We start from the raw sequence: 26,890 nt of genomic DNA, 5'->3' as shown, positions 1-26,890 counted from the left end.
GAAAGTACCAGAGCATTTGAAATGAATGTGAAGTCTGGTACAGCTTGCACTGGGTGATTACCTTCAGCATCCATTTTCGAGGCAGCTAAACAGTGTGGAAGGAATTTCGAGGTTAACCTAAATATGCCATGGAAATTGCTTTCTGTTTTGAAAATCAAATGCTACTTTCTCAAGCTTTATCATGTAAAGACTCGTTTTCTGAAATAGGATTCTTCCCATCATATATTTGAACTTACGTGAGTATAATTTTCTGCAAGGGATGAAAAGCAATATAAAAAGCAAGTAAGTAAAATGTCAGAAGGTTCTGAATTCCCCAGTCAATTTTGGGTCATGACTGTTACAAACAAGATTAAAATAGAAAAGGCAACTTGGTCCAAGAGAAGTTTTCCGAATTTTCTTTCACATCTTTTTGTTTCTTCTGGAAATAAAAGTTCTTCGAAGAAATTGTCACTTTCAGTGGCACAAAAGTTTTATATGCTTGTACTAAGATAAATGTAGTTTTGTTAAGTTATTGTTCTTTGTGTGACAAAATATCCTTTTGCCTTTTTTTTTGTAATAAAGCAAATGGCTACAGAAAGGCTAAAGATACTGAAATTTGGGTTTTGATTTATTTGAAATAAGCAATATATGTCACAAAAAGTCCAGAAATATCTAAAAAGTAACTGTATGTTCTCTTAAGGGTGGATTTCACAATACATTTAACCTTTAAGATACAAATAAAAATAACTGAGTGATCAGGAGAGTTTGTTCATACTTTGAGAAAATATATTATTACTGAGGAAATAATGTAACAAAACATTATGATGCTCTGGTTATGCACTGTTTTTCTGCTTCTACGAAATCTGGTTGACTTGAATTGGTGAGCACTATTTCTCAAAAACTTACTCTAAGATTATCAACATAAATATTATTAGGTCTGCATTTTGTTTAATGCAATTGGAATCACTAGCCATAGCATCTCAGAACTGGAAGGAAAAGCAGAATTTTGAAGGCATCTCAGAAAAGGTTTTTATGTTAAGACTTTGGACAAGCTATTTAATGTCTCTGGACTTTTTTTTTTCCTTCTCATTGATAGTTGGTATTCCCAAGCTCTGGAATTTTATGATTCTACAAATTTAGCAATTTTGTCTTTAAATGGATTAGCTTTCTCATTATGTGCTGATTCATTCTTTTGTGTTTTCTGCACTAAGGGTTTCCTTTATCTACCTTCTTTTAAACAAATTAAGCCATTACATTTTTAAAGAAAAGGAAAACTTTCTCTTCATATTTTTGCTTTGTAAATTTTCCTCTTACCAAAACTTTGTATTTCATAATAAATATTTACATGATAGACACAAAATGTTATATATAATGTGATTAATAAAGCTACTCATGGTTTGAATTTCAAATTGTCTAAGTATTCGAGCAAACAACTTTACCCCATACTACATGGAGGATCTATTTTTGGCTTTAAATATGTATCTATTTTCACAATTAGGCAGACTAGGTGATGCATAAAGTGTAAGGTTTTGGATGCCATCTGGAGTTCTTTTTGAGTTCTTAATACTCATTCCTAAGATATGAGAAAGATTACATATCATTATAACTGGTTGAGTGAGATCAGACTAACATGCATCTTATTTTATGTAGCAAGTGGCCTTTGACTTGCTCATAAACATTCCTAATTAAAAACCTGAAGGCAAAATGGTATCAAGTATTTGACCTGTATAGATAAATATTAATTAGAATTTGGCATAATAAATTGCTTATATTATTTTAAAATCACAGCTTGGTAATACATAATACTTATAGGCGCAATATGGGTTTTCCTTTATGTTCTGTTTTGCCTACATTTGTTCAGCCTAAACACATTCATAAAAAGGTGTGCTTGTGGTTTGGGATATTATTCACAAGTTCAAAGAAGTGTTCAAGTAATAATATATAGAGCAGGACAGAGGATCTGACTAGGTTAAGGTGAAAATTCAAAAATGTCTCTAATGGTTGTGACTTCCAAAACACAGAAGGGACTGAAACTTGATGGTTTCCATTGCAAGGGGCTTTGAGTCTCTTCTCCTTTCAAAGCCACAGTCATATTCCTAGCTTGTTTCACAAAGCTTAGGCCTTATTCCTCTACTGTTGTGTTTGCTGTTAATCATTTCTTCCCAACCATATTTAAGGTTCTGAGGGTGAGAGAATGTGTCTCATTTGATGTGTGCATATAGAGTTGTGTGAGGCAGTTGCGCTCAGTTGCTCAGTTGTGTCCGACTCTTTATGACTCTATGGACTGTAGCCTGCCAGGCTCCTCTGTCTGTGGGACTTTCCAGGCAAGAATACTGGAGTAGGTTGCCATTTCCTTCTCCAGGGATGTGGCAGTTAGTGTTCTATAACTGCTAATCTTTTGGTGGCTGAGCAGGGAGGAGGTGTCACCAGCTGCAAATGACACCAGCCCTCCACCCCACTGTTCCCCTGTCCCCACCCCCCACCCCCCATCTCTCTGTGGCCAGCTGGCTTCCCCACAGAGGATAGGTGAAGAGTGGGAGTGGTTAAGAGCCCAAATGTTGGACCTAGACTGAGCTCACTGATTCTCTCCAGTAAATTTATTAACTTCCTTTTATGCTACAGACAGGAATTTCTGTGCTTTGCAGTGGCCTGCTTCTGTCACTTAGCTCTTATCCCATAGCTGGAACTATGGCGATAGTTTCAAATGGTGCTAGTTAGTAACACAATAACTGCTCAGTTTCCAGGCAAAATTTAAGCAATCCTCTCACCCTGTCTTTCATAAGGTCAACTTCACAGCTGGTAATCACGTCCCTCTATGTAAGGAGAAAAAAAGAGGCAGGTAAATGTTTCCTCTGCATTCATTTATAGGTTCTGTTGCTTTTCTGGGCTTCCCTGGTAGCTCAGCTGGTAAAGAATCTGCCTGCAATGCAGGACACCCTGGTTTGATCCCCGGGTTGGGAAGATCCTCTGGAGAAGAGAATGGCAACCCACTCCAGTATTCTGGCCTGGAGAACTGATTGCCAGGATCCACTCCATGGGATTTTCCAGGCAAGAATACTGGAGTGGGTTGCCATTTCCTTCTCCAGGGAATCTTCCCAACCCAGGGATTGAACCTGGGCCTCCTGCATTACAGGCAGACTCTTTACCAGCTGAGCCACCAGGGAAGCCCATGATACTGACTAAAGGTGAGTAAATATTACCTTGGCATAATAGAAAAAATATGAATAAGAACTCAAGACTTACGCTCTAGTTTAGGATCTTACGCTCTAGTTTAGGACTTTAACAAATTTATTAAACCTTCTAAATATGAGTTAATCCAAAAAATGGGGGTAGGATACAATATCATTGTAGAGACCGAATTAAATGATGTTTTGCGAAACTGAAGTGCTAACTAGTATAAGATATTGTTATAAAGATTAATCCCCTCTAACTTGTTCTTTGTTTTTTGACTTTTGAAGTCCTGCAGAGTGTGGCTATAGTGAAATGCTGTGGCATTTTTCTTCTTGTAATTCTGAGACTTCGCTTCATCCTTATCTCATCAAATTACTGAACACAAATGGAGCCCCTGCTGTATCCAAGGGAGGCTGTAGGCACTGTTGCCCTTGCAGGTTCTGGGGTCAGACTGATTTATTTCAAATCCTAGCCCGAGCACCTACTAGCTGTGGGTGACTTGCCCTCCCTCCCTTGCTCACCTGTGAAATGGGGATGGGAATAATCTTAAGGTATTTGGCACAGTTTCACTACACTCAGCATACTAAACACTCAATGCACATTAGCCAACAGTATTATTACTGCCAGCCATGAGGGGAGATGAGGTACATGAAATGTGGTTCTGGCCTAAAAGAAACCCTTGGTATAGTTGCATATAAGACAAATAATGTCTGTAGCAACACACAAAAGTCAACAACCATTCTTGGCAAGGCAGTTGGAGCGAATAGAGAGAGCTTGAGACCTGAAACCCGCCTCTGCCCTGAACAATGTGTGTGACTTCGACAAAGTTACAGAACTTCCTGTGGCTTCTTCCTTCCTTCCTTATCAAGGGGGGATAATGAAACCTGTTTAAGAGTTGACATAACAATGAAATAGGAAAAAGGGCAGAGGGGTATACATGTCACTGGTTCATGCATAGTAGGGGAACAATAAATGACAGGGAATATGATGACCACAAAAAGGTGCCACAACTCAGTATGTGGCTAACTGCCCAGTGCATTGTTAGATGGTAAACCTGTAGAGTTCACAGGAAGAAAGATCAAGGAGAGCTAGATTTGAAGTTGATTTGCAAAGCCTGCTTACTCTTTGTTTCTAGGAGACCGAACTCTTTTTCAGAAGCAGTTCTGAGAAACCTTATTTGACTTCGCTGACTGGTCCTCACTCCATGTATTCACTTCTAAAATTTATCAAAAGTGATAAAATGTTGGCTATTTGTTGTCAGTAGCAGCAAAAGTGGGTAGGCATTTATTTTCAGCTATGTAAGCAAGTCATAAAATTCATTGCTGTCTCCCAATTTATATATTTTTCTGCAGTTCTTTTACTGACAATGAAGTGTGTGTGTGCGTTAGTCACTCAGTCACGTCCAACTCTTTGCAACCCTATGGATTGTAGCCTGCCAGGCTCATCTGTCCATGAACTCTCCAGGTAAGAATACTGGAATGTGCTGCCGTTTCCTTCTTCAGGGGATCTACATGAACCAGGGATTGAATCCACGCCTCTTGAATTGCAGGCAGATTCTTTACCACCTGAGCCACCAGGGAAACCCCAACACACACACAGCAGCAAAAGTGGGTATGCGTTTATTCTTTTCAGCTCTGGAAGCAGGTCATAAAATTCATTCTTCTCTCCCAAGTTACATTTTTCTGTGACTCTTCTCTTGCATATGTTGGAATATAGCTTCCTGAAACTCAAAACCAATACAGACTGCTACTGTGTATGCTTAAAAAATTCATTTTAAGAAAAATTTCAGCAGATGGAATTCAATTCTTTCAAAGCCGCTTAATTCAATATTTCTTCAATGTTAATGCTGAACGTATAAAAAACGTTCATCCTAGATACTGAATTGCATTTTCTTTTATATGTTCTACTACTAAGCTCTTTTTAAAACCAAGTGTTTTGTTAATGGAAGAGATGTAGGTCTTTTTTCTGTACTTTCGTGTTTTGGTTAGGCATTTGGAACCTTGTTTGACTTTTTAAGGTGAGAGAATGTCTACATTTTCTTTACAGCTGAACTTTTCTACTCAGTGTAATATATTATGACCTCATGAGTGTTTAAACTGTATTGATGCTTTCATATAAAGCTCCTCCTTTGTCATTATTTCCTGTTTATGAGAAAGGAGAAAGTATATTTTATCATCTGCATTTTATGGCCTATAAATGTGAACAATAGGGAGCATCTTTATATGTAGATGGTAGTCATCAACAGTATCTAATTTGTAAAAGGACTACACTACACTTGTAAATGTAAACATATTTCTATTAATATGCCTGCAATTATGTCATAAATATAATTCCAGGCTTATGTACCATATATTTATATGAATTGATGGATTGGAGGCAAAACAAAATAGTGATAATCCCCTTTAGGTCATTAGTAAATTATGCTCCGTTAAGTCTCTGTAACATCAGATGTCAGATGAATGCTAATCTTACTTATTTATTGTAATTATTTAAATAATAACATTCCACTAATATTTTACAGTGTTTTACTGATCAGTACTTGGAACACTACTGATTGAAAAGGTATTATTTTTACGAATGACTTGGAGAACAGTACTAAGCTGTACATTTCTGTATCCATTTCCCCACCAGAGTTATCTAAGGAGCATTCTGTTTTTACTGCTTGGCTCTAGTTATTTCTGTTGTGCTTATTTACTAACAGGTGGCGAGTAGGAAGGCTAAAATGGTCCAGGTAAGAAATATCTGAAGTTATTCCTGAAAGAAAAGATCTAGCTGAAGGATGGGTGTTGAAAATGGAGGAGAGCAGGAAGAGTTCTAGGTTGGGAGGAAATTGAAGAAACAGGAAAGAGAGATTATGAAATAGTCAAGTGATGTCAGATTTGGATAAAACTGATGGGCTAATAAGATTTTAAGAACAAGAGACTCTGTGTGTGTGTCTGAGTGTGGAATGTGATATAATTTCCCCCCAAACTGATAGGTTAATAACCTTTTTAAGAACAAGAGACTGCTCTCCAAGAAAATTCAGTGAAGACTTTTAGATTTTAATGCTTCTGGAATCAGTTTTTATTTCTATTAAATATGATATTTTATGATGATGAGCCTTACTAGGTAGGCAAGAGGGTTAGTTTTATTGATGCTATATATATATATATTTGAGGGAGGAGGAGATATGAAATACAACAGGGAAACATGAGATGAGAAATAAGTTCAGAAGAAATGGATTGGATTGGCCAAAAAGTTTGCTCAGGTTTTCTCTAACATCTTATGGAAAAACCTGAATGAACTTTTTGGCCAACCCAATACTTTTTATTCTGGCATTTCCTGGAATGGATTTATCTTAGAGATATATGATATTGGCAGCTGTTTCTTAAATATTGTTATCAGTTCTCCCCCACCACAAAGAATTATTGGGTAATGATCATTTCCTAAATTCCAAGTAATTCTAGTAGATTTGTTATTACATGTAAAATTTACAAAGTAAAATAATTTAGTCATTTAAGTTAATATTTTTGTTTACTGCTTTCATCATCCATTGAAGGTGTCAGGGAAGGTGATTACTATTTGGATTGTGAAGTGAAAGTCGCTTAGTCGTGTCTGATTCTTTGCAACCCCATGGACTGTAGCGTGCCAGGCTCCTCTGTCCATGGAATTCTCCAGGCAAGAATACTGGAGTGGGTAGCTGTTCTCTTCTCTAGGGGATCAAACCCAGGTCTCTCGCATTGCAGGCAGATTCTCTACTGTCTGAGCCACCAGGGGAGCCCGTGATGGATTTGGATTATGAAATGCTTAATATTGAATTGTTTACTTAATCCTCTCAACAACCATGTGATTTTCTAAAAAATCAAAGTATAGTTGATTTCCAACACTGCAATAGTTTCAGGTGTACAGTATAGGGATTTAGTATTTTTTCATATTATACTCCATTACAGGTTATAAGATAATGGCTGTAATTCCTTGTGCTATACAGTATATCCTTACCTGTTTTATATATAGTAGTCTGTATTTGTTCATCCCATACCCCTAATTTGTCCCTCCGCTCTCCCCTTTCTCCTTTGGTAATCGTGAACTTGCCTTCTATGTCTGTGAGTTTGTTTCTGTTTTGCATGTATGCAAAAATAATATCATTTGTACTTTTTTTAGATTCCACATGTAAGTGATATCGTATAGTATTTGCCTTTTTCTGTCAACAACCATGTAATTTAGGTGGTATTATTTTTCCTTGAGATATATTGTGAGATATAATTGAGAAAATGGCAGTATAGAGATGATAATTCACTCAAGGATTATCAGATAGTGAATAGATGGGGCAAGACTTAAAACTATGTCCATCTAACCCCATATCCACTTCCGATCTGCCAGAGGTGCCTTAACAGTCTTTGGGTGGATCTCTGTGCTTCCTAATCGATGGTCTTAGGGTATCATGTACTGTATTGTAATAATGTTGCAGGGTAGTATAGCAAAATTGTTAAAATTGCGGACACTTCTATTTATAGTTATAAGCTATTATTACTGATTATTATTTTTTTGTATATTCAGGGTCCTGTTTTCCACAAAAAACTAAATTCTCCAAGGGTGAGGACCATGATTATTTATATTTTCACAACACCTTGCATAGGCTTCAGAATGGAATGGGTGCTTGAATCTATTTTAATTAATGCCATTAACCATTAATAACTTTAGACTGAAGGCAAACCCACTCAATGCCTGCCTTTCTTCACTTGTGCATATATCATTACTGGACAGGAGAAAGTGCTAAGCTTTATTAGCTTACTTATATATTATCATAACATATCTAATACAGGTGTAATATATATGATATATATCATAGATATCATATCTAATCTAATTCTACCTAATCATATAATATTAAGATATACAATGTATATTAGATATCTACATCTTTTTATTGAAGTATAATTGACTTTAATATTAATGTCAGGTGAACAACCTTTTGATTCAATATTTTTACACATTATAAAATGATTCCCACAGTAAGTTTAGTTACCATCTGTCATCATGTATAACAAAGTTATTACAATATTATTGACTATATCACCTATGCTGTACATTATATCCTTGTGGCTTATTTTTTATAACTGAAAACTTATACTTAATGTTTCTCACCTATTTTGCCCAATCCTGCACCTCCTCACCTATCTATGAATTTCTATTTTGTTTTGTAGATTTCATATATCAATAAAATCATATACAGGTCTAATAAAGATGTGTATTTTTACTAGACCTGTGTTCTAATAAAGAAATATGTATATAAAGGTCTAATAAAGACATATACATATCTTTATTACACATATACATATGTATAATAAAAATATATATTATATATACCATATATATGTTATATATACTATTACATATATAATGCAATGTGCTCTGGCTCTAGTTCTAAAACTTATCATATGTAAACTTGCTTAAGTAAGTTTTTTGAGCATTTTTAAACAGAGTAACATGTATACTATGATCATTTCATAGGGACTATTTGAAAGTTAAAAAGGATGGAGCTTGTGAATATTTTCTGAGAACCACAAGGTCCCATGCTAATTCTTCTTTTGAACATTTTCAATCTCCTATGTTTATCTGCTTCTTTTTTTAATTCTAAAAGGAAAAAGTAGGTCAGAAGTAGAATGAACAGATGATTTTTAAAGTGACAGGAGTCTTGGATCATGTAACCGGGACATCAAAAGACTAGAATCAACTCGTGATACTTCATGTGTTTGAACAACTAGAGTGAGAAGCATGCTAACTGACACTGCTCAGATAAAGCTAAGACTTAAGTGACAATAGGCATTAGTGTGTTAGGAAAAAAAAGAAGCATGGAGTAGGAAAGACAAGTCTGCATGTTCTGAAGCAGGGTTCCAAGGCAGGCTGCACAGCCTCCCTCCAATTGCTTGACATGATTGGTGCTCCTCCCCATTAGAGTCTAGAACTGTTAAGAAGTAACATCTTGATACGATATTCTCGTCTTCTCGTCTCAGTTCTGAAATAGCATTTTATAGATTGAACTTTATCATGTGAGTTAGGCTTCTATTTACTAGAAAGCCCAAACTGAAAGACTGTTATTAGGCTTACTGTAATCAGTTTTGTTCAGTGGAACAAAACTGGCTCCATTATGGTTGCTTTTTTAAAAGGGGGAAAAAAAAATCTTCCAAGATAGGGAGTAGAAGGAAAATCTAAACTTTAAAATACTTTCTTGTACAAGTATTTGTGGAACTAAATCTAGATGAATGTCATCAATTTCTTTTTATACTGATATAGACATATAACCAAGAGATTGACAGACTCATATCACTGAGGATTTATTGTTATACTAAGTACTTGTGCTAATGAATGATAAACAATCTGACATCTAAAGTACAATTACTTCAGAAGAAAAACTGCTAAATAAGCATTCTAATAGCCACCACTTTATAATTTAAAAAATCAATTCCAGAAAGCATTACATTTAATGTGCTATACAAGAACTATAATTATCTATGTTTGGTCACAAAAACAAATTTTTGGAATCTTATAATTTTTCAAAGTATTAAATATTTTAATCTGGAGGTCAACAAAATTACAAATGAGAAAAACCTTAAAATTTTGGTTATGGTTTTATGGTAGAGTGTGTGGCTTCTTTTCTTAAGTACAATTCCTCTAGAAGCTATATTTCCAGATGACTAGCAAAATGATTGCTGAGATGCATTAATTAACCTTTACGTTCACATAAAAGTGTTTTGCAAGAACAAACGAACACAAATTGTTATCTTTAATCACGACTAATAAAAATGGGCTATATAAACAGATTTTACTACTGCAAATGTCTCCTTGACAAATGACAGGACCTGATTCCTTTATTAAAAGATAATTTAAAATGTTTCACAGGTGATTCAGAACCTTCTCAGAGATCAATCTTGCCTGCTTGCCTGCTTTTGAGATAATATGATGGAGAAATATTCAAGTAATGTCTAATGGTTATACTCAATGTGGATACCACTGCCGTATCTCTCTTTTAGCTCTAGATTTATTTTATAAAACAAAATATTAAAATTATACATCTAGGGCCTATGGAGACAGCTGAGAGTCCATTTGAAATGTGCCAACCAGGATGATACTGATTAGATTAAGATTTTTTTTTTTCCAGAAAGAAAATTATTGTGTCCACATGAGAAGTCCCTGCTGTGCTCTCAGCTGAACCTTCAGCAAGCCAGGTGGTGCCATGTATTACAGCCCCCAAGGTCTCATAGCTCTCTTACCCAGAAGCCTGAATCATGGCAATTACTGTAATAAGCCCCAGGTTAGCTATTATAACGAGTCATTAATTTGAAGGTGTTTCATCTTCAAGGTGCTTCTGTGCTCAGAAAGGATGAGCCCATTGGGCCTGTTAAACAAAATGGTGCTATCACTGGTTCAAACCCCATTGAGAAAACCTCTGACATGTAAGGTTACCCATTAAAGACGAAGATTCTGGAGCCAGGACACGTGGGTTCAAATTCTGGGTCTGAGGAACTATGTGACCTTGGGAAAGTCATCTTCTTCTCTGGGCCTCAGTTTCCTCATCTGTAATGGTACTGACTGTTGAGGAGGCCTGGATAATGAAATGTGTGAAGTGTTCAGTGCCTAGCATGTTATATATGCTATGTAAGGATGAAATCAATAAAGGAATTTCTTATACACACTCTGAAATTTACTTCTGTGCCAGAAAAATGACTCTTGAAAACAACGAACATCATAGGAAAACTATTGATTGAAGGACCAATCAGCAAGTTTTTTTTTTGCTCAGTCTTCAAGGACCACTAGTTTAGATTTTTTTGTTATGTCCTGATGAAGTACACGTCCAGCTATCAAGACTGCTAGGATTAAATGTTCAAAACATGTATTACTTTAATAATGCTGTCTTCTTCCTTTTGTAATGTACTAGGAGTTACAAAAATGGAAAGTTTCCTAGCTTTTGAGAGACCCTGAAATGGACAGGAGGAACAAAAGAATGGATAACCTTGAGGCTTACTCTAATTTCACGGAGAAAAACAGCGTATTGTACTATCTCTGGTCAGCTTTATTTTGGGACCATGTTGTTAATGCCCTATTTGGGAAATAGTAAATTTATAATTTGAGATATTTCATGCATAGTATCTTTTCTATGCATAGTATCAGGATAGCATTTCCAGAGATGTGGTAATGTTTGGATGGTCAGCAACCCACTGCATGGAAGGATTGACGTAGGATATCTTTGATGATATTCCTTGACGGCACATTTCTTTACCTCTAGGTCACCTTTTTAGAAAGTCAGCATTGAATAACAGAAGTCCCTTATTAGTTTACATAAGCAGATAACACACATATAATTTGTTTTCAAATATCCATCCATACTCAGTAGATTATTAATAATTTGCTAATATGGTATCCAGGAAGAAATGCTCTTAGATAATTTGGTAAGTGATAAATGCAGGATGTATTGAGAGAAAATTTTAGCGCTGCTAGATCCTCCTTGTTAATTTCTTTAGTGTGTGGAGTACTGGCAATGAATTAGTCAATGTGGTAAATGGGGTTACAGACTTTTGCACAACATTCCACAAGTAAAAGGTTCTGAATTGAACTTTTTGTTCTGCATATTGTTTTGCGAATGACAGGAACGAGCATTATTGATTTGTCATCCTTCTCAACTGTACCACAATTTACATTCTGTTCTTACATACACACAGGTACATACACATGCACAAATTCTTATTTCCACATTCTCCTGAAGGTCTTCTGCTGAGTCCTGCAATACGAATATATTTTAAAAGTCCAATCAAAAGAGAATGGATGGCACAGAACACATAACTCCCAGAGGAATAAAATCCCTAAGTGTATGAGATTGGAGGTGAAATATTTTGTAAAGATTGCCATAGACTTGAAAATGTTAAGACATAATGTCAGAGCTTTCTGTGGAAGGTACGTATATATCACAGTTTTATATTTCTTAAATCAATGTATTTGGTGGTTAGAATCAGCATCTTCTTGGAACTTGTTAGGAATGCAGCATATCTGGCTTCAACCAGACCTACAGTATTAAAATTTGCATTTTAATGAAAGTCGGGGGTAATTCACATGCATATTATATCTGGGGAGCATAGTAATATGAACTGATTAAATATTTTATGGTTGGATTATAGTTACATGAAATATAAGAGAAAAAGAATTCCCTACCAATGCAAATATTTAAAAAATCCAATTTTGATAATCCTAAAAATTGGCTTATGCTTATCTGTTTCTTCTTATTTCATTAAAATTAACATCAATTTTCTACTAAACTAATAAAACTACTACAAGGGGGTACTCAATAATTATTGAAAGCTGATAAAACATTAGATTTAAATATTCGAGCTGAAATCACACTGGATTTAATTTAAAAGAGATATCCTTTAAATGGAAAAAAGCTGAAAAAGTAGGAAACAGTAACAGCCAATTGGGGGGTGGGGGAGCCCTCTCAGTATCACATTGTATCTGTCTGCTTTAGCCACTAACTTGCAAGATCCCTGAAGGTGGAGAATGGCATTCAGATGCGTCCACAACAATGAGCACATTTTAAATAAATGAATAAGTAAACAATGTTTTTGTTTAATTAATTTATTTAAACGTTGAAACATTCTGTACCTATATAATCTTGATATTACTACTGACCACTGTCTACTATGTATCCACTCCCCAAATAATATAAATGACATTACAATAATAATGTAATGATACCAGAAAAGTAAAATCATCAGAGAATTAACCAGGACTTACACCTACTTCCTGAACTGAACACCTACTCTCAGATTGTTAAGATGGCTCATTTCATGTTTCCTTGAAAAAGTGCACAAACCCTTTTCATTCACTAGATTAAGCATGACATTAACTTATCCAATAAGCAAGTGAATGCTTCAGGCAAAAGAAGTTATTATAATAAATAGCAAGTATTTGAAACAGGGCTTAAATAAGCAAGTAAAATTTGCTTAAAAAGGCAAATCTACTTTTTTGAGAACATGATTGCCCTCTAGTGGTGTGAAAAGTTAATGCAGGCACCAAGCTTTCACAGTTCGAAGAACCAGCAAAGAGCCTTGGTTCTGGAAACATCTGGGTCGCTGGCTAATTCTGTATTTTTTTTTTTTTTTCGAAAATTTCTTTTTTTATACAAGGTCACAGATTGTGTGACAACAGAATAATGTGTATTTGTCTAAAACCACAGGGGAAACTAGAGTGAATTGGAGTTAAATATCAGCAGCCTGGGGTGACCACACCCAAAAAAGGTAGCCCTCGGCTCTGAGGCCAGCTTCCTCCAGCCTATGTGAGCAATGAGCTGGTGGGAGTGGGGCTGGGGTGGGGGTGGGTGTATAGTTGGCTGGAATAAAAAACACAGTTATTGATCAATGAGGCATTTTCTTAAAAATGGTTTGGCTTTATCAATGACAAAAATCCTCAATTAATTATGCAATTGATTTATCTTCCATTTCATTTTTAATTTTACAAATTTAGCTTAAAAATTCTGCTTGATAGCTACAACTAGATAATCACAGAAATGAGTAATTATTTTGATCCTAAGTTACAGGGAGGAAGACTATTTCATTGCATGAACCGGCTTTATGACACTGGGAGAGGACATTTCTTGAATCTGAGGAAAATGTAACCTCCTGCAGCATTTCACCACTGAGAACGAATTATTTGATGGAAGACACAATGTGTCAAATGCTTATTCCATGTTCTATCCATTAATAATGAAAAAATACGAAAGTAAGCAAATGCATTTTGAATGTAACTATACAACTCTGCTAAAAATGTTAATGATTAAGGGCAGAGACAATTCCTCTGACAATAAACACTCCTTTTCTCCTTAGAATAATTTAGTACAAATCTGTAAGTCACACCACAAAGGCATGATTAATTTTAATTAACTTTAATTTAAAAGTTGTAGATTTTAATGACAAACCATCCAATCTTAATTACCACTGAAAAAATTATTTTCTTTCAGGTAAGACAACCACCAGCAAATGTATTAATTTATATCATTAAAACAGTTACTTGCCTTTGGCTACACTGGGTCAGTAATGCTTACTGTAGGCTCAGCTTACTCACCTGGTATGAACTATACATATAAGATTAAATGATAAGCTACTGCTATTTCTCTTTCCATCTTATCCTGAAATTTTGACCAAATCCTCCTCTTTCAACTTCCAGTTATTTATGTATCCATTTAGACGGTGTCCACTTCATTAGAGACGATAACAGAGAGTATTATACGCATCTAGTACAATCATGCTGAACACAATAATTGTTTAATGAATCAGGAGAAAGCATCCGCCCTGGTGATTAATTGATTATGCGTTGCAACTGGAATGATTTCAAAATCCATTATTTTAATAATGCAGAGGTTGTACTTCTTTTCCTGATTTGCTTACTCATGGCAGAAAGGGCCCTTGCATTTACCGTATTTGGGGTGGAATTTTTATTAATGGAACGATGGCTACCGTTTCACGACCCACGTTTCTGTGCAAAATTGAGTTTCGAAAATAAAAAAGAAACAATTAAAATTTTGTGCATAACGTACGTTGATATGTTTATAGATATGGCCTATGGAATACAAGTGCTAAGATCATAATATTTCAATTATATATGCATATTGCAGCCACAAACAATTCTCTGCGGAGAATATTCCAGCAATCTTTGGCACACAAGCCCTGCCCTTAGCAAGCACCTTCACTTATGAACATACAAAATCCCTACAACAACCAAACATATACTTGTTTTATAAAGTATAATTAAAGAAGAAATGCATTCTTTTCTGGGAGAGGGGAGTTGGGAATAGGAGGAAGAAAAGCTAGCGCAGCAAGGGTTAATCCTCATTGAAATGCCGTTTCATTCAAACCGTTTGAACAAATATGGCACCTGAGTCATCAAACAATAATAATTTGAAATAACAGCAGTAATACTGATGATGGTGATGAGTTTGCAGAAGTCCTCCTGCAGCAGAAACCTCTCGGTGGGGCTGCAGAGCGCAGAGCCAGATCGCCCCCATCCCCCATTCTCAGACCCTTTCCCGACTTGAGGGTGAACCACGACTGTGGGAGTTGGGGTAGTTCAGGACACTGCGTAGAAACCGGTCTCCTGGGCTGCACCCGCGGGGGGCGAGCGCCCAGCTCCGGGGAGGGGCGCGCAGGGCGCGGCGCGGGGCTCTGCAGGGCTGGCTGCGATCCACGCGCCTGCTCGCCAAGTGCGCCCCCATCCGGCCAGCCGCTGTCGGGTCTGCGCCCCAGCTGGGAAGGGTGGGGCCGAGCCCTCGCTCGAGGAGCGAGGGTCTCTCGCACCAAGACCACCCAAGGGGTCTCCACCTGAACAGGGCGTGAGTCGTGTGCTTCGGCTGGGGGAAGCAATCCCAGGCTCCCTGGACTGTGGGAGGGCAAGAGAAGCGCCGCTCGCACTCCTGGGAAGGGGTCACCTCTGCGGCCCAGCGGCCGGCAGGGGTGGGGCCGCGCCTTTGTGTGGCCGGGCAGGGCTCGGGCCGGCCTCTCTGCAGAGCCACTCGGTGGGCTGGGAGCGGCTCCGAGCCTGTATTCGAGCAACGTCCGGGGTCTGCGAACATCGAGGGGCGTCCTGTCTGTTCTAGACCGCGGGGCTGGAAAAGAGGGCACTAGGACTGCAGATCGCTCTAGGGCCCCCCTCCCCAGCTCCCTTCCCTTTGGCCAAGAATCTAGCCGGTGGTCTCCCCGGCTCCGCCTGGGAGGGTGGGGCAGGGCGGAGTGGTCCAGAGCAAACCTCTTTGGCCTCTGTTCCCTTCTCCGCATCCCGCTCCGGGGGAGGGGTGCTTCCAGCCGCCGCCCGAGCTCCAGCCCCTCCCTGCCTGTCCCCGGGGGCCGCCGAGGGGCCCTGGAGGCGCAAGACCCAGGGGTTGGGGTTGGAGGCCTTGGATCCGGAACCTCGTTTGGTATCTGTCTCTTGATACCGGCTGAGCCTATGAAAACTGCGGATATTTGGCACTGTTTGACCTACAAAACTGTTATATCACTTGGCTCAGTTAAAGACCTTGACCTCTTTTGTATCTGAATTATTATGTGTACTCGTATCTAGCTTCTAAAAGCTTTTCCCCCCACGGATCAAATGAGTGAAGGAAGAATTTATCGCATTTAAGTCTAATCACCCTAGGTGATGTGGTTTTGAAAAGAAGAATGTTTAACCCACTTTTATCCTCTTCTCTCTATAGACAGAACAATGAGGCCAGGGTGGGGAAGGCGGGGGTAATGGTCAGGTCTCACTTGGAAGCCGAGGCTGGGAGTCTGGAGCGCGAGGCGCGGGGCGTGGCGTCGCTGTCTACCCAGGGCCGGGCTCCAGGCTTCGCGCTGCGCTCCGCACCCGTGCCCCCCTTTACGCGGGAGATGCTGCACCGGGTTCGGGGGGGGGGCGGGGGGAGGGCGCCGGCGCGGCTCGCACAGGGTGGGGCAGTCCGCATTGTGTGCCCCGCGCTGCAGGTGCCTTTCCCCCGCCCCCCCACCCCCACCCCGGGACGGCTCGTCTTCACACAAAGAAACCCCACCCCAGCGCCTGCGAAACCGCTGTCCCTCCCTAACCGCGCGCTTCCCCGCCCCTGCAGCTGCCCACCCGCGCCCTCTGTGCCCTCCCGACTTCCTTTCTCCATCCCCTCCCTCTCCCTAAAACAAAGGAGTATAGGTCTCCCCGCAACCCCGCCCCGCGCCCTTACCTCCCCACACCGCGCCCCAGGACTAGCGGTTTTTGCCACCAGACAATACCATAAAATTTGCCCGGTTCTTCACCCGCCTCTCCTCGTCTCCACCCATCTTCCAAACAGCCTAGATGGGACCACTTTGACTTTACATTTTTCTTTTTCCTTTCTCCCATCCTCTTTCCTCTTCCCTATTTTCTTACTTTCTTAATCTTTAACTAGAGAAGAAATAAAGGACGTTACAAAGCACTTTCCAAAATGTCCCTTAAACCCATTCAAGGCATATAGTTAAGGTAACCCCCTCCCCCCACGGCTAAGCCTTAATTTTAAATATGGAAACAATAAATTCGCTCCCCATGGGACGGCAACTTACCTGCTTCCACCTTAAAAAAAAAAAATCCTTAGCTTTAGATTTTCAAAGATCCCCTCTTTGCCCTCCCTCAGACCCCGGAGCTGCCTCCATCCTTCCCGATTCCTATGTTACCAATAATGTCTTTTCTTCTAGAAAATATCTCCGAATGCCTTCCAAGCTCTAAGAGAAAAGGTAAGAGGTGGGCTTCAGGTGGAGCCGAGAAAGAACGAGGCGCGATGCCTTACCCATTGCTGTTTTAGCCATTGTAGGGATGTGCAGATGCTGAGCGGTGGCGAAGGCGGAGGGTCCGGCTACAGCAGCGCAGAGAGCGAGAGAGAAGACTGAATAAGGCACTGAGTCTGCAGAGTGGGACCGTGCGAGAGAAAGAGCAAGAGGCAGGAGCCCATGAATAATTATCACTCAGAAGCTCAAGCAGATTGGCTCCCAAGGTCCCCTGACATGACTCCCGCAGAGTCAGAATCTCCAAGCATTAAATATTGATCGGCCAATGGTGCTGGAGTACAAAGTACCAGAATGCAGTTTGAAATGGAAATCAGTCCTTCCCAGGCAGCTCCCCCCGTTTTGGGGGCCTGATAGTACAGTCCAAGTAGAGTGGAGCCTTAGCCCAGAATCCTTCTAGGAGCTAAGAACTGGGCTGTACCTACCTAGGAGCCAGGAGGCTTGACGTGATTCACACTTGTTTCATTGCACAAATAGACGTAGGAAAAAGGAAAGGGTTTCAGAGGCCTGAGAAGTCTTCACAACCTGCTGACTGTTGGAAACGTCTATTTAAAAGTTGTTTTTACTTGTTTGTGTTTTCTCTTTCACCTTTGGTCATATCCTTGGTAGATTCTAGTCTCTCAGGGTGACCCCATGTCTGGCTGTGGTGACAACTCAAAGCAGAAAGGCACGATTGTCATTTGTCTCCTAGCACAGCTGAACTTAAATGTCTCTGGACTCCTGGGGATCTCGCAGCAGAGCAAGATCTGCTGCTTTCTACTTTTGGCACACAAGGAAGGGGCTGCTGGGTTGCTAGGGAATAGGGACAAGTAGTTATCGTCTCTCTGGGGACTTTGGGAAGATGAGAGTTAACGTCCTGTCCAACGGGTAACAGGGCAGACCCAGATTGACTGGCTGACTTGAGCATTGGAGGAGCCACAGGTGGGTGGATGCTATCGTGCCCTGGAGATATAGGATCACACCGATTGAAACCTCAGTGACCTTTCCAGGGCTCTAAGGACAACCCTTTACACTGAAAGCTTAGTGGAGTTGAAAAGTGTGATCTGGAGCAAGATTTTTGGCCTGAGATCCGGAGTCACTGTTGATACAGGGCAGAGAAAGGTGGGTCCATGTTTCAGGCTGAGCAGTGTGAGGACCTCTGAGACCGGTTGCAGAAAGTGATTTTTCATTATGAGCCAGCTGTTCATTAATTCCTTCCTACTCACTAAATGAATGCCATTCATTAATTCATTCTTTCTCACTTGACTCCCATGAATATTTATTGAGCATTTACCATGTACCAAGCTCTAAGGACACAGCAGTGAGCAAGATTTTAGGACTTGTTCATATGGACCTCATGGACTTTTTTTTTTAATTTATTGAAGTATATTTGAATTGCAATATTGGGCTTATTACTGTTGTGCAACAAAGAAACTCAGTTATATATGTGTATATATATATATACAGTTATATATGCACACACACACACATATACATTCTTTTTCATATGATTTCCATTATGGTTTATCACAGCATACTGAATATAGTTCCCTGTGCTATATAGTAGGACCTTGTTTATCCACCTTATATACACCATTTTGCATCTGCTAATCCAAAGCCCTCTCTCCTACCCTCTCCCACCCATCTCCCCATCAGCAACCACCAGTCTTATTCTTTATGTCCCTGATTTTGTTTCTGTTTCATAGACAGTTTCATTGGATTCCTATCATGGTTTTTACTTTGTTTTTCTGACTGACTTCACTTAGGATGATAATCTCTCATTGCATCATGGAGTTTTTAATTATGGTTAATTTAACTCTTCTGTGACTTCACTGAAACTTCCTTAAACCTAAGTCCATCCAGAGTCTGTGGTTTTGACATTTGAAAAATAGACAAATAATCTCTAATCCTGTTGTATTTTAAAGCTAAAAGATTAGTGTGTTGTTGAAATCAGATACATGTACAAAACTTTGGCAAGTTTTTAATTTTATAGAAATGGTTAGAATTTTTCTCATAAGCTATCTTATGAGATAAGTTTTTAGCAGCTTTCTGTCAAACCGCCTTTCAATTTCTTTCTAGCCTCATGAATAATATGCAGTTTTGAATGCATAACACCATTTGAAATGAACAGGGTACTCTCCTTGGTGCTGAAATAAATATCATCCTCTCCTATTGTAAGACATTTTTAACTCAATGGATATCTTGCTGAATGATAGAAAGCTACAGGAGCACGTGCAGTTCTGACCTGCTGAATCATAAGAAAAATAAAAGATAGAGTTGAGATCAATAAAATCATTTCTTGAACAGGAAGATTAGAAGTTATTTTTCCTGTCATTGTACAGGTCTGTGACTATGACCCAGCAAGAGAACAATATGGAAGTTGGCAGTGTCTGGAAATAAATAACCTTTTTCTCCTTCCTTATAGTCATCTCCCATTTTAAATATGAGAGCTAATTCCTTCTCAGTGAAGTAGTTACTAGTCATGAGATAAGGGATTACAGTAGGTCTGTATGATTAATATCTTTAAAGTGTTCCTCTTCTTCCCACCACACCCTTTCCCCTTAGACTGTGTGTCCTCTCTACCCATTATTAGCATCCTTGGAGAGAAGGTCCCTAAGTCATGGTGTTAATGCCTTTAACAACCACCACTGGCAGCTGAACAAGATCTATTGCACTTTTGATCACTATCAATAACACAGAATAAAACACACATTTTACGGTCTAATCTCTCAATCTCTGGTGAACTTTACCTACTGATGGATAGGAATGTGAGATGAGGTCAGTATACACAGGGACATGTATCAAATGTGTAAATCTTTTCTATTTCTGACTTTCCAGATGCTACCTAGCATCTACTTACCTAGCTACCTAGCTACCTACTTAACCTAAAGTTATGTATTATTTTCAAATAATGTCAAGCAGGGGAGGTAGTAGGTTAATATGACTTACTATAGAATATGGGCTTTCCAGGTGGCACTAGTGGTAAAGAATCTACCTGCTAATGCAGGAGATGTGCGTTAGATCCCTGCATTGGGAAGATCCCCTGGAGAAGGAAATGGCAACTACTCCAGTATTCTTGCCTAGAGAATCCTATGGACAGAGGAGCCTGGAAGACTATAGTCCATAGGGTTGAAAAGAGTCGGACACAACTGAAGTGACTTGGCATTGTACAGCACACAGCACTGTGGAATATAAAGATAGGAGACCATCATCAACTGGCTAATAAAAACTAAGTTAAAAGAGCTGAGTTGCATCACTTATTGTTTTGTATTTTCTTTTAGCATAACAATGTCATAACAATGTTTTAACACAACACATTATAGCCTGAGAGGATAGGGGCAAAATAGGAACAGAGAAATTATTCCATAATCACTAGCTCAGTCATTACTCATTCTTTTGTTCTGCTAATTCATTCAGCAAATATTTAATGAAATTTCAGGCTTTTATATTGTGAAATCAGCTAATTTTTTCCTTATTGTCTAAAAATTATAAAATATAAAAATTATAAAATCAATTAACTGCCACCTCTTTAAGAAAATGTTACTAATTTTGGAGGATGATTGTTATTATCCTGTGTATCAGTTAGAATGCTTTTGGTTGCAAAGAATAGAAAAAAAATGCAAACTGACTTTGATAATAAAAGGGGATTGGTTGGCTCATCTAACTACAGAGATTGAGTGGGTCCCAGAGGTCAGAAGATGAGAATCAGCTTTCCTTGAAGCAAATGGTTTTGATGGGGATGTTTTTATCGTTTAGTTGCTGAGTCATGGCCAACTCTTTTGTGACCCCATGAACTGTAGCCCACCAGGCTACTCTGTCCATGGGATTTCCCAGGCAAGAATACTGGAGTGGGTTGCCATTTCCTTCTCCAGGGAATCCTCCTGACCCAGGGACTGAACATGCATCTCCTGCATCGGCAGGCAGGTTCTTTACTACTGAGCCACCAGGGAAGCCCTTGATGGAAATGGAGGGATACCAAATGAAACAATAGGTACAAGATCTGTGCCATGCAGATAAGGACAACAATTCTTATGTTACAGCATTTGGAGTAAATTGAAGGGCTGCCATGTGTAAGCTGCCTGAACCACCATGGATATTTAATAAGTTATAGCTATTATGTTTTCGTTTTCAACACATTTAAACTTTTAAAGTTAGATACTGGGTAGTGTGTATCTTTAGATCCCTTTTAGTGCTTGGTTTCATGATTCACATGGTCAGTTCAGTTTGGTCACTCAATCATGTCCGACTCTTTGTGACCCCATGGACTGCAGCATGGGTGGATAGTCAATAAATGTTTGTGAAATAACAACAGTTTTCAAAGCTGTTGAAAATAAATCAAAATGATTAAACCCAGTGAAGCCGTAGCAATACTTTCAACCACCTTTCTTTTCCTAGCTCATCTAGGGAGCAGGTACTAAGCTGTTTACTATTGTATCTTGATTCATATCCTGCCCCACTCCCAAAAGGACATAGAGGGATAAAGCTCATGTTAATAGAAGATCCTTGGTAATTTTTAAAATCTTTAGCAGTAGTCAGAGGAAGTTGTGAAAATCAAAGGCGTGCTAACAGAGATTTAATTACTGTGAGTTTTGGTGTATTGTGTATTCTCTCTTCAAGGAGGCCTGAGGTGTTGATATCTTTCCAAACTGAAGAGAACAGTTTCTTTGGAGTATTTAACTGATGTCATCTAATATACTCAGGTGATTTTCTGCTAAGAATAAGCTGTCTGGGAAAGAATCTTAAAGTAATTATTAAAAGTGAGTGAGATAGGAAAAATATTGTGAGAATTGAATTAATTGTTTTGACTGAAATTCAGTTGATCACAAAGAAAACTTATAAAAAATTCATAGAATTTTTTTAGGTGGTTGGAAATTCAGTTAAAGCTGAAAATATCTAGAGATGTACCTAAAATAGTAACACATGAAAAAAGTTAATTGACTAACATTTTGATGATTTTGCCATATTCTTGTAGATTAATTAAAAATGAAAAGGATTTGACATCCTTTATTATTTTTTTAATTTATTTAAAAAAATGTTTTTATTTATTTATTTGGTCATACTGGGTCCTATTTATGGCTTATGGACTCCTTAGTTGAGGCATTCTAACGCTTAGTTGCAGCATGTGGGATCCAGTTCCCTGGCCATGAATTGAACCTGTGTCCCTTATAGTGAAAGCCCAGCATCTTAACCAGTGGACCACCAAGGAAAGTCCCTTATTTTTTATTTTGTATTGGAGTATAGTTGGTTTATAATGTTTTATTAGTTTCAGGGGCACTGCAAAGTGATTCAATTATATGTATACATGTATCTATTCTTTTTCAGGCTTCCCTGATGGCTCAGTTGGTAAAGAACTTGCCTACAATGTAGGAGACCAGGGTTCATTCTCTGGGTCGGGAAGATACCCTGGAAAAGAAAATGGCAACCCACTCCAGTATTCTTGCCTGAGAAATCCCATGGACAGAGGAGCCTGGAGGGCTACAGTCCATGGGGTCACAAGAGTCGGACACGACTTAGCAACTAAACCACCACCATATTCCTTTTCAAGTTCTTTTCCCATTTGGTTATTACAGAATATTAAGCAAAGTTCCCTGTGCTATACAGTAAGTCCTTATTGATTTTCTGTTTAAATATTGCAGTGTGCGTATGTCATTTCCAACTTCCAGTCTGTCCCTCCCTCCATCCTTACCCCCTGGTTACCATAAATTTGTTCTCTAAGTCTGTGAGTCTGTTTTGTAAATAACTTCATTTATATCAATTTTTTAAAGATTCTGCATATAAGTGATATCATATGATGTTTGTGTTTCTCTAACACATTTTTATGATCATCTCTAGGTCCATCCATGTTGCAGCAAATGGCATTATTCCATTCCTTTCAGTGGATGAGTAATATTCCATTGTACACATGTACCACATCTTCTTTATCCATTTATCTGTCAGTGGACATTTAGGTTGCTTCTGTGTCTTCGCTATTGTAAACAGTACACCACAATGAACGTTGGGGTACTTGTATCCTTTCAAATGATGTTCTTCTCCAGATATATGCCAAGGAAGGGGATTGCTGGGTCATATGGGAGCTCTATTTCTAATTTTTTAAGGGGCCTCCATAACTATTCTCAATAGAGGCTATACCAACTTACATCCCCACCAACACGGTAAGAGGGTTCCCTTTTCTCTACATCCTCTCCAGCATTTATTGTTTGTAGTGATGTCCTTTAAAAGAACCACTGATATGGTTTATTTAAAGGGAAAGTCATTCCAAGGAGGGAGTTTATGTTCCTTATTAATGAAAATATATATTTTTTCATTAATGGAAATGTATATTTAATGAATGAAAATATAATGAAAAAATATATTTTCATTCAATGAAATCTATATTGTTTGGTGAGTTATAGTTGATTCTGCAGTGGTGAATTAACATACCTTATTATTTTCCTCTTAGGTTGATTATTAATAATGGAGAATGCTGGGACTTGCCTGGCAGTCCAGTGGTGAAAACTCTGTGCTTCCAGTGCAGGGGGCATGGGCTTGACCCCTGGTTAGGGAACTAGGATCCTACATGCTGCACAGTGTGGCCAAAACAGGCAAAAAGAAGAATGCTTAGTTAATTATTATATCCTTTTTTGTACCTATGATTTTTTTTTAATGTCCAAATGGGACTTAATACATATTAGTAATTAGAATAATTTACTCAGAAGCAAAGTGACTTATTGAAATTAGTAAGTCTTATTGATAATTTTATAATTGAACTTTTTTGGACATGAATTTACTTTGATCGTAAGAAGGACTTAATATTAATTTAATAAGTTGAATTTTTACATTAAATTGATAATGTTGAAAATTATTTGCTATCTTGACAGCAGCTACTGTACTGTTTTCCTTCTTTCTGTGAGCTGATTTGCAGTTTGAGTCCAAGGAGAACATTAGTAGGATACCACTGAAGCTGGGAAATTGATTCCTCTTGGGATTCCACTCAGCATTTTAGCTTACAATACTCTAGTGAGAACACCGTGGACACAAAATATTGAAGTGCCTGGAAGAGAAATCTAGGAGAAATATGACTCACTCCATTTATCCCACAGGCCTTATTTTTATTTTGCTTTTTAAATAGAAACCTCATCATAAGCATTGCACTATACATACAGGTAACATTGGTTGCCTAAGATCTTGGTCTTATTCAAATCACATCTGGAAGGAGGAGGAGGGGAAATTAGGAACGAGAAAAGAAAAAGCAATTTATTGTACTGCCTTCTGAAGATACTTTTCCAGAAGGGATATTTAGGGAGTTTGGAATTGACATGTACACACTGCTATATTTAAAAGGGATAACTGCAAGGGCCTACTGTATAGCACAGGGAACTCTGCTTAATACTATATGGCAGCCTGAATGGGAAGGGAGTTTGTTCATGGCTGAGTTCCTTTGCTGTCCACCTGAAACTATCACAACATTGTTAATTGGCTATACGCCAATATAAAATGAAAAATTCAATTAAAAAAAACAAAACAAACAAAAACACAAAGATACTTTCCCACTAATCACTTATTAACTCATTCTCTTATCCTCTGAACTTCCCCCACACCATCCTACTTTATTATCAGATGGAATTGAATTAATAGATATAGGTAGAATTTTTAAAAAGTGATTTCATTAAGAATTCAATTTGACCATAACATTAACCTTGAGTTCTCATATAGACAGTAGAATTTCATTCTGTATTTTCTCATCTTTTTACATCTTGATGGATTTGTCCTTTTTTCCCCCTGCAACTGCTTCCTCAATCATAATGTAAGTAATTACATCTAACTTTTCAGGAATTCAGGTCAGTGACAAGGGATAAATGTGCAGATTTAGGTAGCAAATGGTGCCTACTGTGGCAGAAAAAACATTTTCCACAGTTTTGCTCTTTGAGTTTATTTAGGAAATGCAGGAAATGTCCTCTTTTGGAAAAAAGGGTTTCAAAAAGAATTTCAAAGTTAAGAATATTTTTGTGATGAACAATTTCAAATGGACACAAAGGAAGAGAAAGCAAATAGTGAACTCATATCAATCAGGTTAAAAAATAATCAGAATTTCCTTGCTTCTATTTTTATTTTTCTTTATTTTTTCCCACCTTTGTTGGAATCTTTAAGAGAAAATAGACATTATTTAAAATTTCTCTTGCATATCTAAGTATCTCTCTTAAACATATGACCCTTTTCTTACATAAATGCAATTCTAATACCACACTTAATTATAATGATTCATTGGTAACATGTAATACCTGGCTCAGAATTACATTTTCATGATTGCTTTGAAAATGCCTTTTTATAATTTATTTGCTTGAAATGGGACCTAACTATGGTGCATACATTCTATTCAGTTTTAAGTTTCTCAAATCTCTTTTAATCTGGAGCAACCCTGCCTTCATTTAAAAAAGCCTTGCATTGAGTTATTATAGAAACTGGGTTAATTGTCCTATGAACTATTTTCCATTCTGGATATACCTCTTTGCTTCTATGTAGTCACTTAAGTTTTTCCTGAGCTTCCTGTAAATGGAAGTCAACTTTTGGATCTTGATTAGATTGAGGATCATCTTGCTAAAGAATAACTCAGATGTATTCAGTTTGATTAAAAACATAGCTGATATTTACTCGGATGTGATAGAGGTCAACCATGGAAACAAAGCAAGGGATGGTTTTATTATTTATTTATTTGGCTGAGCCAGGTCTTAGTTGCAACATGTGGGATCTTTGATCTTCTAGTTTATGCCTGTGAGTTGTTAGCTGTGGCATGTGGGAGTCAACTCCCTGATTAAGGACTGAACCAAGGCCCCCTACATTGGGAGCATGGAGTCTTCGCCAGTGGATCACCAGGGAAGTCCCAGGAATGGTTTATAAAAAACACACACACAGCATCTGAGAATAAAATATAATTTTTGGCCCTTAGGCAAAGTTATTAGTTAACATTTATTAGGGGGAACATTTTTCTTGAAGCAAGGTGGCCTTCATCAGCGACTGGCAGTTACCAGGGAAGGCCACTTTAGTTATTTATGAGTTTTCTGAGAAATTCTGTGACTGCAAGTGGTATGTCTTATTTCTGAATATGGCTACTGCTGAACTCTTAGCTGGACTTCTGCTGAACTCTCCTGTATCGTTAAGGTAAGACTGCACCATTTCTCTGTTAGAATAACTTGGTCCTCCATTTGGTCAAAGTTAACCTGAGTGAGCCATAATGGGTTCAGTCTTTTTGATACAGTAGCATCAGCTGAGTGTCAGCCTGGCATAGCGACACTTTGGTAATTTTTAGGCACCTGCGTATCATTCACTTGAAAAAGCGAGATAAATCCTAACTATCAAAAGAAATATTTGGAATCCCACTATTTGTACCTAGATTTTAATTGGCCTAGAACCAACCAGGAGTGTAAGGCTCATAGATCAGTTTGCTGCTGCTAAGTTGCTTCAGTCGTGTCCGACTCTGTGCGACCCCATAGACGGCAGCCCACCAA

The 26,890-nt window shown here is 38.4% G+C and overlaps 1 protein-coding gene and 1 non-coding gene across 2 annotated transcripts in view; both read right to left on the bottom strand.

The window, feature by feature from the left end:
• STMN2 (stathmin 2) overlaps nucleotides 1-17,683 on the bottom strand; it is a 57,459-nt gene extending 39,776 nt beyond the window's left edge. Inside the window, exon 1 of the mRNA XM_055546338.1 lies at nucleotides 17,435-17,683. Coding sequence (XP_055402313.1) covers nucleotides 17,435-17,453 — 19 coding nt within the window. The 5' untranslated portion in view covers nucleotides 17,454-17,683. The remainder of the gene's footprint in view (nucleotides 1-17,434) is intronic.
• TRNAY-GUA (transfer RNA tyrosine (anticodon GUA)) lies at nucleotides 3,072-3,143 on the bottom strand. Its single transcript has one exon. It is a non-coding gene; the product is annotated as a tRNA-Tyr (tRNA).
• Nucleotides 17,684-26,890: the final 9,207 nt, after the last annotated feature.

Source organism: Bubalus kerabau, chromosome 14, assembly GCF_029407905.1.
Source record: "Bubalus kerabau isolate K-KA32 ecotype Philippines breed swamp buffalo chromosome 14, PCC_UOA_SB_1v2, whole genome shotgun sequence".
NCBI classification, from domain to species: domain Eukaryota; kingdom Metazoa; phylum Chordata; class Mammalia; order Artiodactyla; family Bovidae; genus Bubalus; species Bubalus kerabau.
Note: the sequence above shows the minus strand (reverse complement) of the source record. Positions and strands in the feature narration are given on the sequence as shown.